Source organism: Odocoileus virginianus, chromosome 1, assembly GCF_023699985.2.
Source record: "Odocoileus virginianus isolate 20LAN1187 ecotype Illinois chromosome 1, Ovbor_1.2, whole genome shotgun sequence".
Taxonomy (NCBI): Eukaryota; Metazoa; Chordata; class Mammalia; order Artiodactyla; family Cervidae; genus Odocoileus; species Odocoileus virginianus.
The window spans coordinates 97,134,999-97,146,758 of NC_069674.1; the positions used below are offsets into that span (position 1 = coordinate 97,134,999).

An 11,760-nucleotide genomic window follows, 5' to 3' on the forward strand; every position below is an offset into this window, starting at 1 on the left:
GTAATTCTAATCCTGACTCCTCTCATATCATAATCTCTTACCTCAACATTTCCTTGAGCTTCATATCCTCAATTGTAAAGTGATGATCATAATATAATCTGTATTATTTAAATATGTAGTAAGCTCAAATACTAAAAAAAAAAAAAATGTACTAAGGAAAATCAGTTCCTTGGAGTTTTTTTGAACAAATTATTCATTTAAAGATATAAAGGTTAAAACATGCTTTAGCACTCATGTCTCACAAATGGTTTTAACATTGATCAAAAACAGTCACTAGTCCAGAAAAAACTCACAGAATTTTATTTCACTGAGCAATCCTTGTCCTGAGTTATTTTACCACTTGCCAGTATTTAACACTGTGCAATCAGAAAGGCACTTGGCAATCCTTTCCTCAAATATACACACAAGAGCTTTCCTCTGATTGCTCAGTATTTATGATACATGTGCTTCTGCTGGAGTGTTATTGGCACTAGTAATTCACAGGCAGTTCTTAGAAATGTAAGAGAGGGGCTGTATCTATCTTTGTTATGGGGGCGATGCCATATTATCAGCTCCCTATCTTTCTGCATGTTCCAGTGACCTTTGTGAGAGTTTGGTTTAGTGTCTTAGTTCTAGTGAGACTCCAACACTGGTGCACTTCTCCCTGGGCTTTAAGGAGGGCTGAAATAGTGCTGTGCTGATGTTTTGCTCAAGAAGGAAATAATCAGTAAAATGCATCTTTAAAGTAGATTGTCACTCTACTTGTAAAAGGGAATCATAAGCACATGTAAACAGAACTGAGCCTTTACTCTTTGGGTACCAGAATGTAATTGTTTTCTCCATGAATGATCCTATGCCAATGACTGAATAATAACAAGTGCATATGTGTGGGAAAGAGAAACTGTGATTACATTTAGTCATTTTCCTCAAGAAAGAGAAATTTAGTAGCTTTATGTTTCATTATTTTAAAGCCAAAACAGGTTGGAACATATCTCACCCACTAAAAGAAAGGCTGCCAACTAGACATAAAGATTAATGAAAGAATAAGACCCAATTTAAGATACTTTTTCTTTTATTTAAAATGTTAACCATCACAACACATTGTACAATAAAATAAAGATCTTAGAATCACAGTAAAACTTTTTAAACATCTCTATGTAGTCACAAAACATGAAACATGCTGCAGGGATACAAACACAGTTTGATACCAACTCTCAGCACATTTTCACCATGAAAACAAATGGAGAAGCACAGCCTATATGTGAATTTCATTTCCTTAGTAGTAGCTGATGTGACTGCTTCCAAGAAACAGAAATGATTCCTTTCTTTGGAGACTATATCTTTGATAGCTTTTTACAACTTCATTGAACACTGTGCTTTTGTGAGAAATTACCACTGATTTCTGCTTCTGACTGAGTTGTCATATTAGAATTACAACATATTTTTTTACAACATATATTGCCACAATATGAAAAATAAATACTTTTTGAGTTTTAAACTCAAACAACAATTATTAAATAAATAATTATTTCTCATAGTGCATGTCTCATTTTACCTTTCCTTGACCACTGACACAAATGAAGCTCAATAAATATGTTAGGTAGTCTATTTACGTCTTCTTTCATAATCCTGCATCACACTCCTTTCATAAGCCACTGAGAACAAAGAGAAGGTAAAGGGTTTGTTAAGAGGGTCACTGACACAGATAAAGTTCAAGGCATAGGAAATTTATTTTAAACTCATTACTTTATCCCTCCATTGAAGTATTTCTAAGAGTCTTATTTGTGCATCTTCTGTTTGGGTCTCAGTCTTTATCCTGATTGACAGTGATCTATCCACAGAACTCTTGGTTATTTTGGTCATCCTTGACTTGATGCCCTCAAAGCGTACTTCCACAATATATTGCAATATTGAGTCTCCATAGCTTTCTCAAGCAGTGACAGACACCTTGGTGATTTACAGAAAGGACAGTTCCTAAAGTAAACAGGAATAGTAGGAGGATGAAAGCAAAATGTGGGACTTTTATTCCAGGATATAGTCAACCAACTATATATAGGTCATGGGCCAAATCCAGTCCACCATCTTTTCTTGTCAATAACATTTTATTGGAAGATGGCCACACCCATTCATTTATGCATTGTCTTTGCCTAAGTTAGTTAAGTGTTAGTTGCTCAGTCATGTCTGACTCGTTGCGACCCCATGTACTGTAGCCCACTAAGCTCCTCTGCCCATGGAGTTCTCTAGGCAAGAATATTGGAGTGGGCAGCCATTCCCTTCTCCAGGTGTCTTTGCCTACTTTAACATTAAAATGGCAGATCTGAGTAGTTGCCCCAGAGACTGCATGGTTCACACAGTCTAAAATATTTACCACCTGACTGTTTACAGAAAAAGTTTGCTGATTTCTGGTATGTGGTGGTGGTGGTTTAGTTGTTAAGTCCTGTCTCATTCTTGTGACTTAATGGACTATGGCCTGCCGGGCTCCTCTGTCCATGGGATTTCTCCAGCAAGAATACTGGAGAGGGTTTCCATTTCCTTTGCCAGGGGATTTTCCTGACCCAGGGGTAGAACTCATGTTTCCTGCATTGGAGGCAGATTCTTTAGCACTGAGGCACCAGGATAGGGGTACCTAATAGTGTGAAGGTTTCTTCCTGTCCTCTGGATTCGTTCCAATGACAGACTGTCCATGAGACTAAAAACAATCTCATTGTCTGTAAGTAGGGTAATTGTACCATCTAAATACAACATAGTTTAACTTATCTCCTAGCACCTTAAATGGCCTGTGAAAGATTAATCACTATTTCCAAAGGTATTTAACATAGAGCCAGCAAGTAATTTAAGTACTTTGACTATCTGGAAAGAAAAAAGCACCAAATTATATTATTATATGAAACATAATTTCAAAGAGGTCTGTAGCCACAAAAGAATAAGGATCAGATTGTTGTGATTAAAATACTTATGTCCATTTTTCATTATTTTAGCTAATACTTTATACACTTAGATTTACATGATAAATGATTTTTAAAATGACTGCACTTTTAAAAATTCAGTATGCATGTAGAAAATACTTGAAATAGAAAGAACTGCGAAAGACATCAGCAATCATAGATGCCACTCTAAGCGATTTTCTCGGTGAGAAGGGTTTGCTGAAAGAGAAGGCAGATAAAGGCTTCCCATCTTCACCACTGAGCAGGTGCTCCTTGGTGCACAGCATTCACTTAAGTGAGGTCAGCAATAAGCTGATGTTTTTAATAGTTACATGTCAAACACGTACAAACCAGACACGCGTTCGTAATATAATTCTGTTCCTCAGAGAAGGGAGGCGAATGCTAACGTAAACTGACCAAAGACAGATTAGTGATCAAGCCAGAAAACAATGTCTTAAATGGAAGCAAAGTTCTCACGTGGTCCTTGAACCCTCTAAAACCGTAAATGTTTGTGTGTGTGAACTGATGAGGGTTTCCCTGGGAAGGCAGTTTCTAGGTTTGTCAGATTGTCAAAGGTCTTTGCCACAACAGAATAAGGATCAGATGGCTGTAGAAGGTCATAGACACTACGATAACCTTGCCTCAACTAATTATATGCCAAGGTACCTGATTGGTTATAGATTACATGTTTGCCCATGTTTTCCTTTGATATTTTCTTAACTAAAATGGAGGAGCAAAGATTTAGTCATAGATTGATTGTGATTCATACAATGATTCTATTTAATACTATCTATAATTATATTACTATTTTAAGTACCTTTAATAGCATCTAATTTGTTCCAAATTGCACATATTATTTGTAAAGTTAATCATGTTCTGAAACCTGTATCAGTTCTGAAAATGAAAAGTTGATGACTGGCATGGTTTCAAGAAAACCACAGGTATATAAGGGCTAGTGTACACTTCTGATACATATAACACCAATGTGGTTTAAACTTATATTCCATTTCCAAAAGCTGGAAGATAATACTTAGCAATAAAACAATTTTAGTGTTTCATTATGTACACTCACAACTTCTTTAAAATTGAGAACCCTCCAAATTACTGAAGTAGTATCTAAATTTAGAAGATAGAGAACCAATATATAGGCTAAAATACCTCATTTTTGCTTGACTTTTTCAGATTAGTTAAGTCAGCACATCTTAGTCATAGATTTTCAGGAAACTGGAAATACTCTAAATGGGTAAGATGGGTGATGATTAATTCCTAATTAATTACATGATTAGTATTTTAATTCTAATTTCACTGATGGTAAAAAGAGAATTTGAATAGCTTTCCCAAGAAAAATAACCTATGGATTATAAGACCTGAATGAGCTTAACAGAGTATCAGTCTCTAGGAAAATGATATAGGGTTTATTTAACCTTGAAAATACTATGATGAATAAGTTAAGAAATGAGTTTTCAGACCTATACATGTGGCATTTACATACAATATAGAAATTAAAGAAAAGAAAGGAAATATGCAGCCTTTATATATATAACAATTGTTCAGAATTAAACTGTGTTATGAAGAGAACTGTAACACTCCTTCTCTTTAAGGGTTTTATAGCCAGGACTGATTATAACCCTCTAGGATAATTTGATGGTTTCCCTTTTTAAGGCACTGGAATGGACTATGTTACTCTCCTAGTGTTAAACATTCATCAGGAGGTATAGAGTATGAGCTATTATAATTTCATAAAGAGCAAGTGATTTGTAAAAATGGATTTGTTTTTGTTTATTTCTGTGTTACAAGACTGTCAGATTTAACCTTTTGTAAGACTTTCTAATTAGCTTGGTTTTAATCCCCTCCTCCACCTTCCCCACCCCTCTTAGTTCAGTAAGGTAAAGTGTAGCTTATCGAACAGATACAAGGGAAAGGGTATTGGACTAGCTCAAAGATTCAGGTTAGGTAATGATTAAAACGGGAAGACACTGGGAGTTTGAGAAAGAGACTGACGTTGTGGTATTAGCTCACTCAATCAGCTATAAATCCATTCTTGGATTTATTTATTGCAATTAGATTTTTTCAACATAAGTACTCATTTTAATTTTATTATTCCTGTTTAATAGTTTGAAAAGAATGCCTTAGAGAAAGTAGAAGTAGATTTAAGATACTGTTTATGTCCAGTCATGGTTTTATACATACCAGAATTTAAAGCTCTTTTGCCCATTAGTCCAACAAAGGAATCTGTTTTATGCCCTGGAAAAATACATTTAGGGGTATTTTAATATGTATATATCTGAGGAAATAAACTGTTATAACTAGTACCAAGAAAAGCAAGCTTCCAAATATATGCCTGTATAATAAATGCATAACTATTTCAAGTTTTGGTGAGCCTGAAGAAATAAAGACTCCTAGGAAGTCTTAGTAAATAAAATAATACAATGAAGGCACTTTTCTCAATTCTATATCTAAATATTAGCAAGTACACTTTATTCACATTTTATGTGTTTTATGTTATGCTTTAAATATTGTTGCTATTTGAGCAAGCTTTGATTTTCAGGAAGTCAACTTCACATATGTGTGATAGACATATCCTCATATTACTGAATATATTTCTCAGGAAACTAAAGTTTAGCTAAATCAGAGTCCTATACTTAATAATTATAAATTTCTAAAGGTCATTATTTCTATTTTACTGGATTAAAATATTTCCTTTGGAGAAAGTATGTTTTGAATTAACAGTACATTTATTTTCATCACATAGAATTTTGCTATATATAATTCCTTTGAAGGTAAAATCCTTAGAAAATAAATATGAATGAAATTTATTTATTTCCAAAGATGAAACCTTTGGAAAGGATTATTATTTTAACTGTAGTAGTAGAATGTCTCTTGGTTTATACTACATTAGCTTGGTTTATACTACATGACTGCTATCTTAGTGTGGCCTGCTCTGCCCTCGATGAGCCAGAATCCAAGTTGGACTGGACCTTGGGCCAAGTGAGTGTGATTAAGATGGATCCCTGGGACTTTCTGCAACTCTGGTTCCATTAAGGAGGAGACTGTGATCTAGTGACTGTCAACTGCCACAATTCTGCCATCTTTGCTGCCCTAAGAATGTTTCACTATGCTTGGAAAGACAGGTCTCCCATCCCATCATGGGATCACAAAACTATTGATACATTTCTATCTTTACTTTAGTATGGATTCTCTACTCAGACATTCACTTCATTGTAACTGACTGCTGGATTACACTAATAAATTAGGTCAACATGGAATCCAACATACTAAAATGAACTCAGAGGTGCCTATAAATGCTTCAATTTTTGTTTTTGCTTTTGTTTTTGCAGTGGAAGTGGCAGGGTGAAAATGAGGGAAGAGGAATGTGTGATGGATTTTTACCCCTACTATTGAGATTCTTACCTAAAACTAACAATTTATATGAATTAAAGGATTCCTCTTTCCTTCCCTTTTTTCCCTCCTGTTTTCTTTCTTTAGCAGTTTAAAATAACAACAAATATTTATTATCTCAGTTTCTGTGGGTTAGGAATTCAACAACAGTTTGGCTGGGAGCTAAAAGATTTTTAATATAATGCATCTTTATGGTAGGTATGATATGTTTAAACAACAGAACTTTAAACAATTATGTTCTGGATGTAATATGAGTCTCCTGTAGTCTTAAATCATGTTAATTAAAAAGATCAAGTTCTACATTACAACAGAAAATTAGATATTATATAAAATGGAATTCAATATAATTTACATTTGCATTTGATAAATGTCAAAATAATTTGGAACTTACTTTTGTGAGAAAGCTGGCCATGTCCTATAGAAAGAAAGATAAAATTAGCAAAAAATAGATTTGTTTAAAAGGAGCTACATTTTTAAAGAGAATTATAAAGCAAATTGATTTTTAAAATAATTCAACATTTCTCATTCATGTACTATCCTGAGGAATATAGCAGAACCATAAATGCTAACCAAATTATTAATAATAAAAGCAACGTTTTAGCAAAAGGAATAGTTTTAATTGGTTTACATGGGCCACAAATTCAAACTGAGGTCTGTGAGACTTCTGAGGTCTGCTAATTGCCTGGACATACCACGTCTCCCATTTCCTTATGAGAGACATGTATTCATGGTCCATCACCTCTGATTCTCAGGAGAGAGAAACACATCTCTTCAATTCAACAGGCATTATCAAGAATCTGTATTTGAGTCCACAAAAGGCTTTCTTCCTTTTCACACATGTGCATTCACAATAGTAAAATAAAGATTTATAGAAATGTTTACCATAAAGGGCCTTTAACAGGGCCACTTGCTTTTCAATTGAGGAATCTGACAAGAGACAAATTGACGTTAACCACACATTCCACTGATGGTGTGATGAATTCAAGGAAATGACTGTTCTATCAGAAGACACTGGCAGCTGAATCTACTCTAACCCCAGTGATCCAAAGTCAGTTTCCACCAGCACTGAGAACCTGCTGAGTACCCTGACTCTTCTTGTTGCTTGCCAGTTTGGATCCTCGGGCAAGGAAGCACTTAGCTAAGGCTGCTCCCTGTCCTTGGTGGTTCAGATGGATCTCCCTCCCTCCGTGGGCACCTGTGCGTCAGTGAGGTGAGGGCGAACGTCGCGCCGCAGGAGATATACCCCTTTGAGAGTGGAACTCTCTGCTCATAGAGCAAGAGAGACGGGGTGCTCGGAGCACGAGCTAAGAGACGTGGGGGGGGGGGGGGGGAGGAATGTATGTGTGTGGGTTGCCCAGAGAGACAGGGAGGGACGACTGCCCATCTCACCAGCATCCCGTTTGCCCATCAATCCGAAGAACTGTTGAGGCTTGGGTCTCCGGGCGATTCTCTGCAGAAGGTGCTCAAAAGGTTCGGGCATTTCCTCCTAGAGGAAAAACACACGGACTAACGGGCTTGAAGGCAACCAGTTCGAGGCACTGGGAATCCGGAGTGCGTTCCAGCCTTGGGCAAATCCTGGCGGTGGGGCCAGGCCAGGAGTAGAGAACCAGCTCCGAGGAGAGAGGAAGCCGAGCTTCCTCAAGCCTGGGCGCTCCCTCTCCCCACCCCTTCCCTCCCAGGCGGTATCCTGCACCGCCTCCGGCTAGCGTAGCCTTGCCTTTAGCCCGGCGCGCAGAGCCTCCACGCCACGCTTTCGGTTCTTTGCTCCCAGCACCCGGACCCTCACTCAGCTGCCGCTCAGCTACCGGACTTTGTCTCATCTTAAGCGCTGGCTTCGGCGACCTATCAACGCCCTAAATGCACACAGGTGTGTGTGACGGGGGAGGGGGTGGACTGGCCGGGGGTGGTAGGTAAGGGGACAGCGCTTTACAAGCGACTAGCAGTGAGGGATCCTCACTGTTCCTGCTGCATGTGGGTCCCTCGCGCAAACAGCCTGCGAGCAATCTAAAGGAAAACTTGCGGCTGTGTCTTCAGGTCAGTAAAATAAAAGTCTAGGCCGGAAGTTAGCTTCCCACCCACCTGCGCCTTTCCAGGCCCCCAGCAACTGGCCACTTGCCCCTGCTTTTGCCTGCGTCGGACGCGCTCTCCTCTGTCCCTGCCCAGCGTTTCCAAACGCCAGGCCCTTGCAGCGGGACTAGTCCCCCGAAATCCGCGTTACCAGGGGATGAAACCTTGTGAGGTTTCCAGTCTTGTGAGGATCCCGGGATCCTTAGGGAGGGTATTATTCCTCCAGAGAGTTCCGGAGACCAGACGATGCAGAGGAAACTTGGTTCTTGGTTGCGGGACCCAGGGGAATGACGTTCCTTTACAAGCCCTCGCAGCGCGCCCCACTGCCTCTGGTTGTGATCTCGGAGCCCGCTAGGGTAACTAGGGTGCTGTCGCTGGGACTGATGGTGGGATGGTGGTAAGTGACAGCTCCTAAACCCGTGAAGAAGGGCGCAGGCCAACTAGGGACCGGGTCTCACCTTGATCTGGTCGCTGTCGGACCAGTCGGACCAATAATTGAGATCATCGTTGGCTCCGATTTCTTCTGCAGATAGTTGAGTGGAGACGAGAAAAATCACTGCCAAGGCCACAAGGATTTTCATGTTGGATTTCTGGGAAGGGTAGGGAGAAGAGGCAGAGGGGGAAAAAAAAAAGAATTTTTGATCCCATGACAGAACTCAGGGCCGATTCAAACAAGACAAGCCGCCTGAAGGGCGAAAGTCCTGCATGTGCACGTTAAGGAAAGAAAATCAAGCCCTAAAATCTTCTCAAATTCCCTTCTTCCTAGACCCCAAATCCCCAGCTTCCAACCACCAAGCCATACCTTCAAGCCAGGAGGCTCTGCGGGTGGAAGACAAGGAGGGACAAAACACTTGGGATACCCGTTTCCTCGCGGTCCCCCGGCTGTTTCCCCGCTGTCCGCAGCAGCCGCCCATCCAGCCCTGCTAGACGCCGCCTCGGAGCGGTGCGCCGGGCGGAAAGCGCGCGCTACAGCGCGCGGGCACTTACCGCGGCTGACCCGCCCGGGGGGTTCCTCTGCCGGTCTGAGCACTCGCGGGGCGCTGCGCACTCTCGGTTGCAGCAACGATGGAGGAGGTCAGCAGCGCGCTCTTTCGCCGGCTGGCTGCCGCGCGGTATTTATCTCAGGCTCGCCGAGTCTCGGGACCCACGTGACACGCTCCCCACGCGACTTTCTGCTCAATATTTAATTAACCGCCTCCTCTCCTTTCGCTTGCGTCTGATTGAGAGTTTCCGAGACGGTAATCCGTCGGTGCGCATAACATCTGGACCCAATTGGGTTCGAAATGACGCAATTATAGGAATATCGAGTTCTTGCCATCCAATACGCAGCGGCCTGTCTTCTTCCGTCTGCATATCTGACGCCCCCTCCCCTCTTTCTTCGGATCGAGGATCCAGGGCACCTGAGATTACTCATCAAAGCAAAGTGACTCATTTCTCGGACTTAGGCAACTTTTTCGTGCCTTGAGAGGATAAGTTGCACTTCTAAGGATGGCCAGATAACTTCAGATGTTAAAATATTGTCGGAAATGAGGCTAAGAAAGGAGAACTTCAAATGGGGGGGGGGGGCGCGTTTTCCCCCTATTTCCGTCTGCAGAGTATCTTAAGTGTTTCTGAGATACAGCATCTTTCTGTGAGCAGAACAACCTTCTCCCAAATCAACTGGAATACTGGCGTTTTTTTCCAGTAATACAAAGATACTTTCCAGTCCCATAAGATTTCAAAGGATGAAAGCAGATTTATTTTACGTTTTGGAGACGGGGGCATTTAAACGTGGCATTGAACGAAGAGCTTTCATATCAGTGCCATTTTAGGATCACTTTTGTTCCAAGCTAGCTATAGTTACCTGAGAGAAACCCCTAAGAGATGTACAGGCTCCTTCCTGGTTGTCACTAAAGGTGTCTTAAGATCCTTCATAGTTTTCTCATGTGTGTAATAAGTGTAGTGAAGATGTTAATTGGACAGTCGTTATCAATACAAGGCTATTAGGCAAATAGCTTCTGTACAGATATCACAGGTTTTCATGAGCCCATGGTTTGCCTTGTAGACTAAATGACTGTTGTATCTGGGGTAGTGCTGTGTTCTCCCCTTTCCTTAGTAAATACTATGTTTTCCAGTTGATTCTGATGTTCTTAGTATAGTGCATAAAGGAAATAATTTATTGCAACTGACTTAAAGTCACAAGTTTTTCTCTAATATTTGTTGTTCTTTCTTAAGTAACCCTGATGTTTGAATTTTTCTGTGTCTATGTCATTTCTTTATGCCTAGCCTTACAACAGGAGGCATTCTATTCTTTGTCTTTATAATTTTTTATATGGAAAATTATAAACTTGTACAAAAGTAGAGAATCATCCACTTGAAACAATTTGCAAGTTTCACTCTGTGTTTCCCCACAACTCAGATTATTTCAAAGCAAATCTCAGACATAATTTCAACTCTAAATATTTTGTCATGTCTATAGAAAGGATAAAAAAATAAAAGAACTATGCTACTATTCCACCTAAAAGCAACATAAAATAATTCCGTATATTAATGTCCAGTGTTCAAATAGTCCTCATTGTTTTATGGGTCCCTCCCCCATACACTTTACTAGTTGAAATCAGAATTGTAACGAAGTTTATAAATTGCAATTAGTTCACATATCTCTTAAACCTTCCCTAATCTATAGTCCTCTCTCTCTATTTTATGGATAAGAACTGCTCAGTATAGTGTCCTGAGTTTGGGAGTTTGCTGATTGCCTCCTAATGGTTTCTTTTAACTTGTTCCTCTGTTCTATTTCCAGTTAATTGGTATCTGTATCTAGAAGTTTAATGTCATCTTGGTTCGCTTTTTTTTGACAAAGTTACTCTGCATGTGTTGTTAGGAAGCACATGATATCTGGTTGTTTCTCCTTTTGAGTTAGCAGCTGTTGCTGACCATTTTGGATCCATTGACTTAGTAGTACTTTCAAAATAGTGTTACTGTGATTTTGTCATTCATTTTTTATTTATTATTCAACCTATTCCTTCCATATAAAATTTTTTCTGAACAATTATGTAGTTACTCTAAGACATGGCTAATATAGGAAAGATAGCATAAGTGCTTGATTACTTCCTTTTACCAATTATTAAAATAATGAGTTGGTAAATTAATACATTCAAATATGGCCCTCCACCCTCCAAATTTAATAGCATTATGACCTCATTTATTTAAATAAAATTGAAGTATTTCCATTCTTCAAAGAAAAATAGAAGGCCTCCTCTTTTTATTTTTTAAAATTTATTTATTTATTTTAATTGGAGGCTAATTACTTCACAATATCATAGGGATTTCTGCCATACATTGAAATGAATCAGCCATGGGTGTACATGTGTTCCCCATCCTGAACCCCCCTCCCACCTCCCTCCTCATCCCA

The 11,760-nt window shown here is 39.4% G+C and overlaps 1 protein-coding gene across 5 annotated transcripts; it reads right to left on the reverse strand.

Moving 5' to 3' along the window:
- Positions 1 to 1,033: 1,033 nt before the first annotated feature.
- On the reverse strand, positions 1,034 to 9,597 carry TAC1 (tachykinin precursor 1). Of its 5 annotated transcripts, none has more exons than XM_020898995.2 (7): positions 9,357 to 9,595; positions 8,828 to 8,959; positions 7,692 to 7,788; positions 7,185 to 7,229; positions 6,694 to 6,717; positions 5,094 to 5,147; positions 1,034 to 1,634 (listed from the first exon to the last, which is right to left on the reverse strand). In XM_020898995.2, exons 2-7 carry the CDS (start codon positions 8,948 to 8,950, stop codon positions 1,585 to 1,587), a joined length of 393 nt encoding a protein of 130 aa, XP_020754654.1. In that variant the 5' UTR covers positions 8,951 to 8,959; positions 9,357 to 9,595; the 3' UTR covers positions 1,034 to 1,584. The 5 variants fall into 5 exon arrangements, with proteins under 5 accessions (XP_020754654.1, XP_020754656.1, XP_020754657.1 ...); XM_020898997.2 differs by lacking the exon at positions 9,357 to 9,595 and adding an exon at positions 9,172 to 9,301; XM_020898998.2 differs by lacking the exon at positions 7,185 to 7,229 and having other exon boundaries at positions 9,357 to 9,597.
- Between the last annotated feature and the right edge of the window lie 2,163 nt (positions 9,598 to 11,760).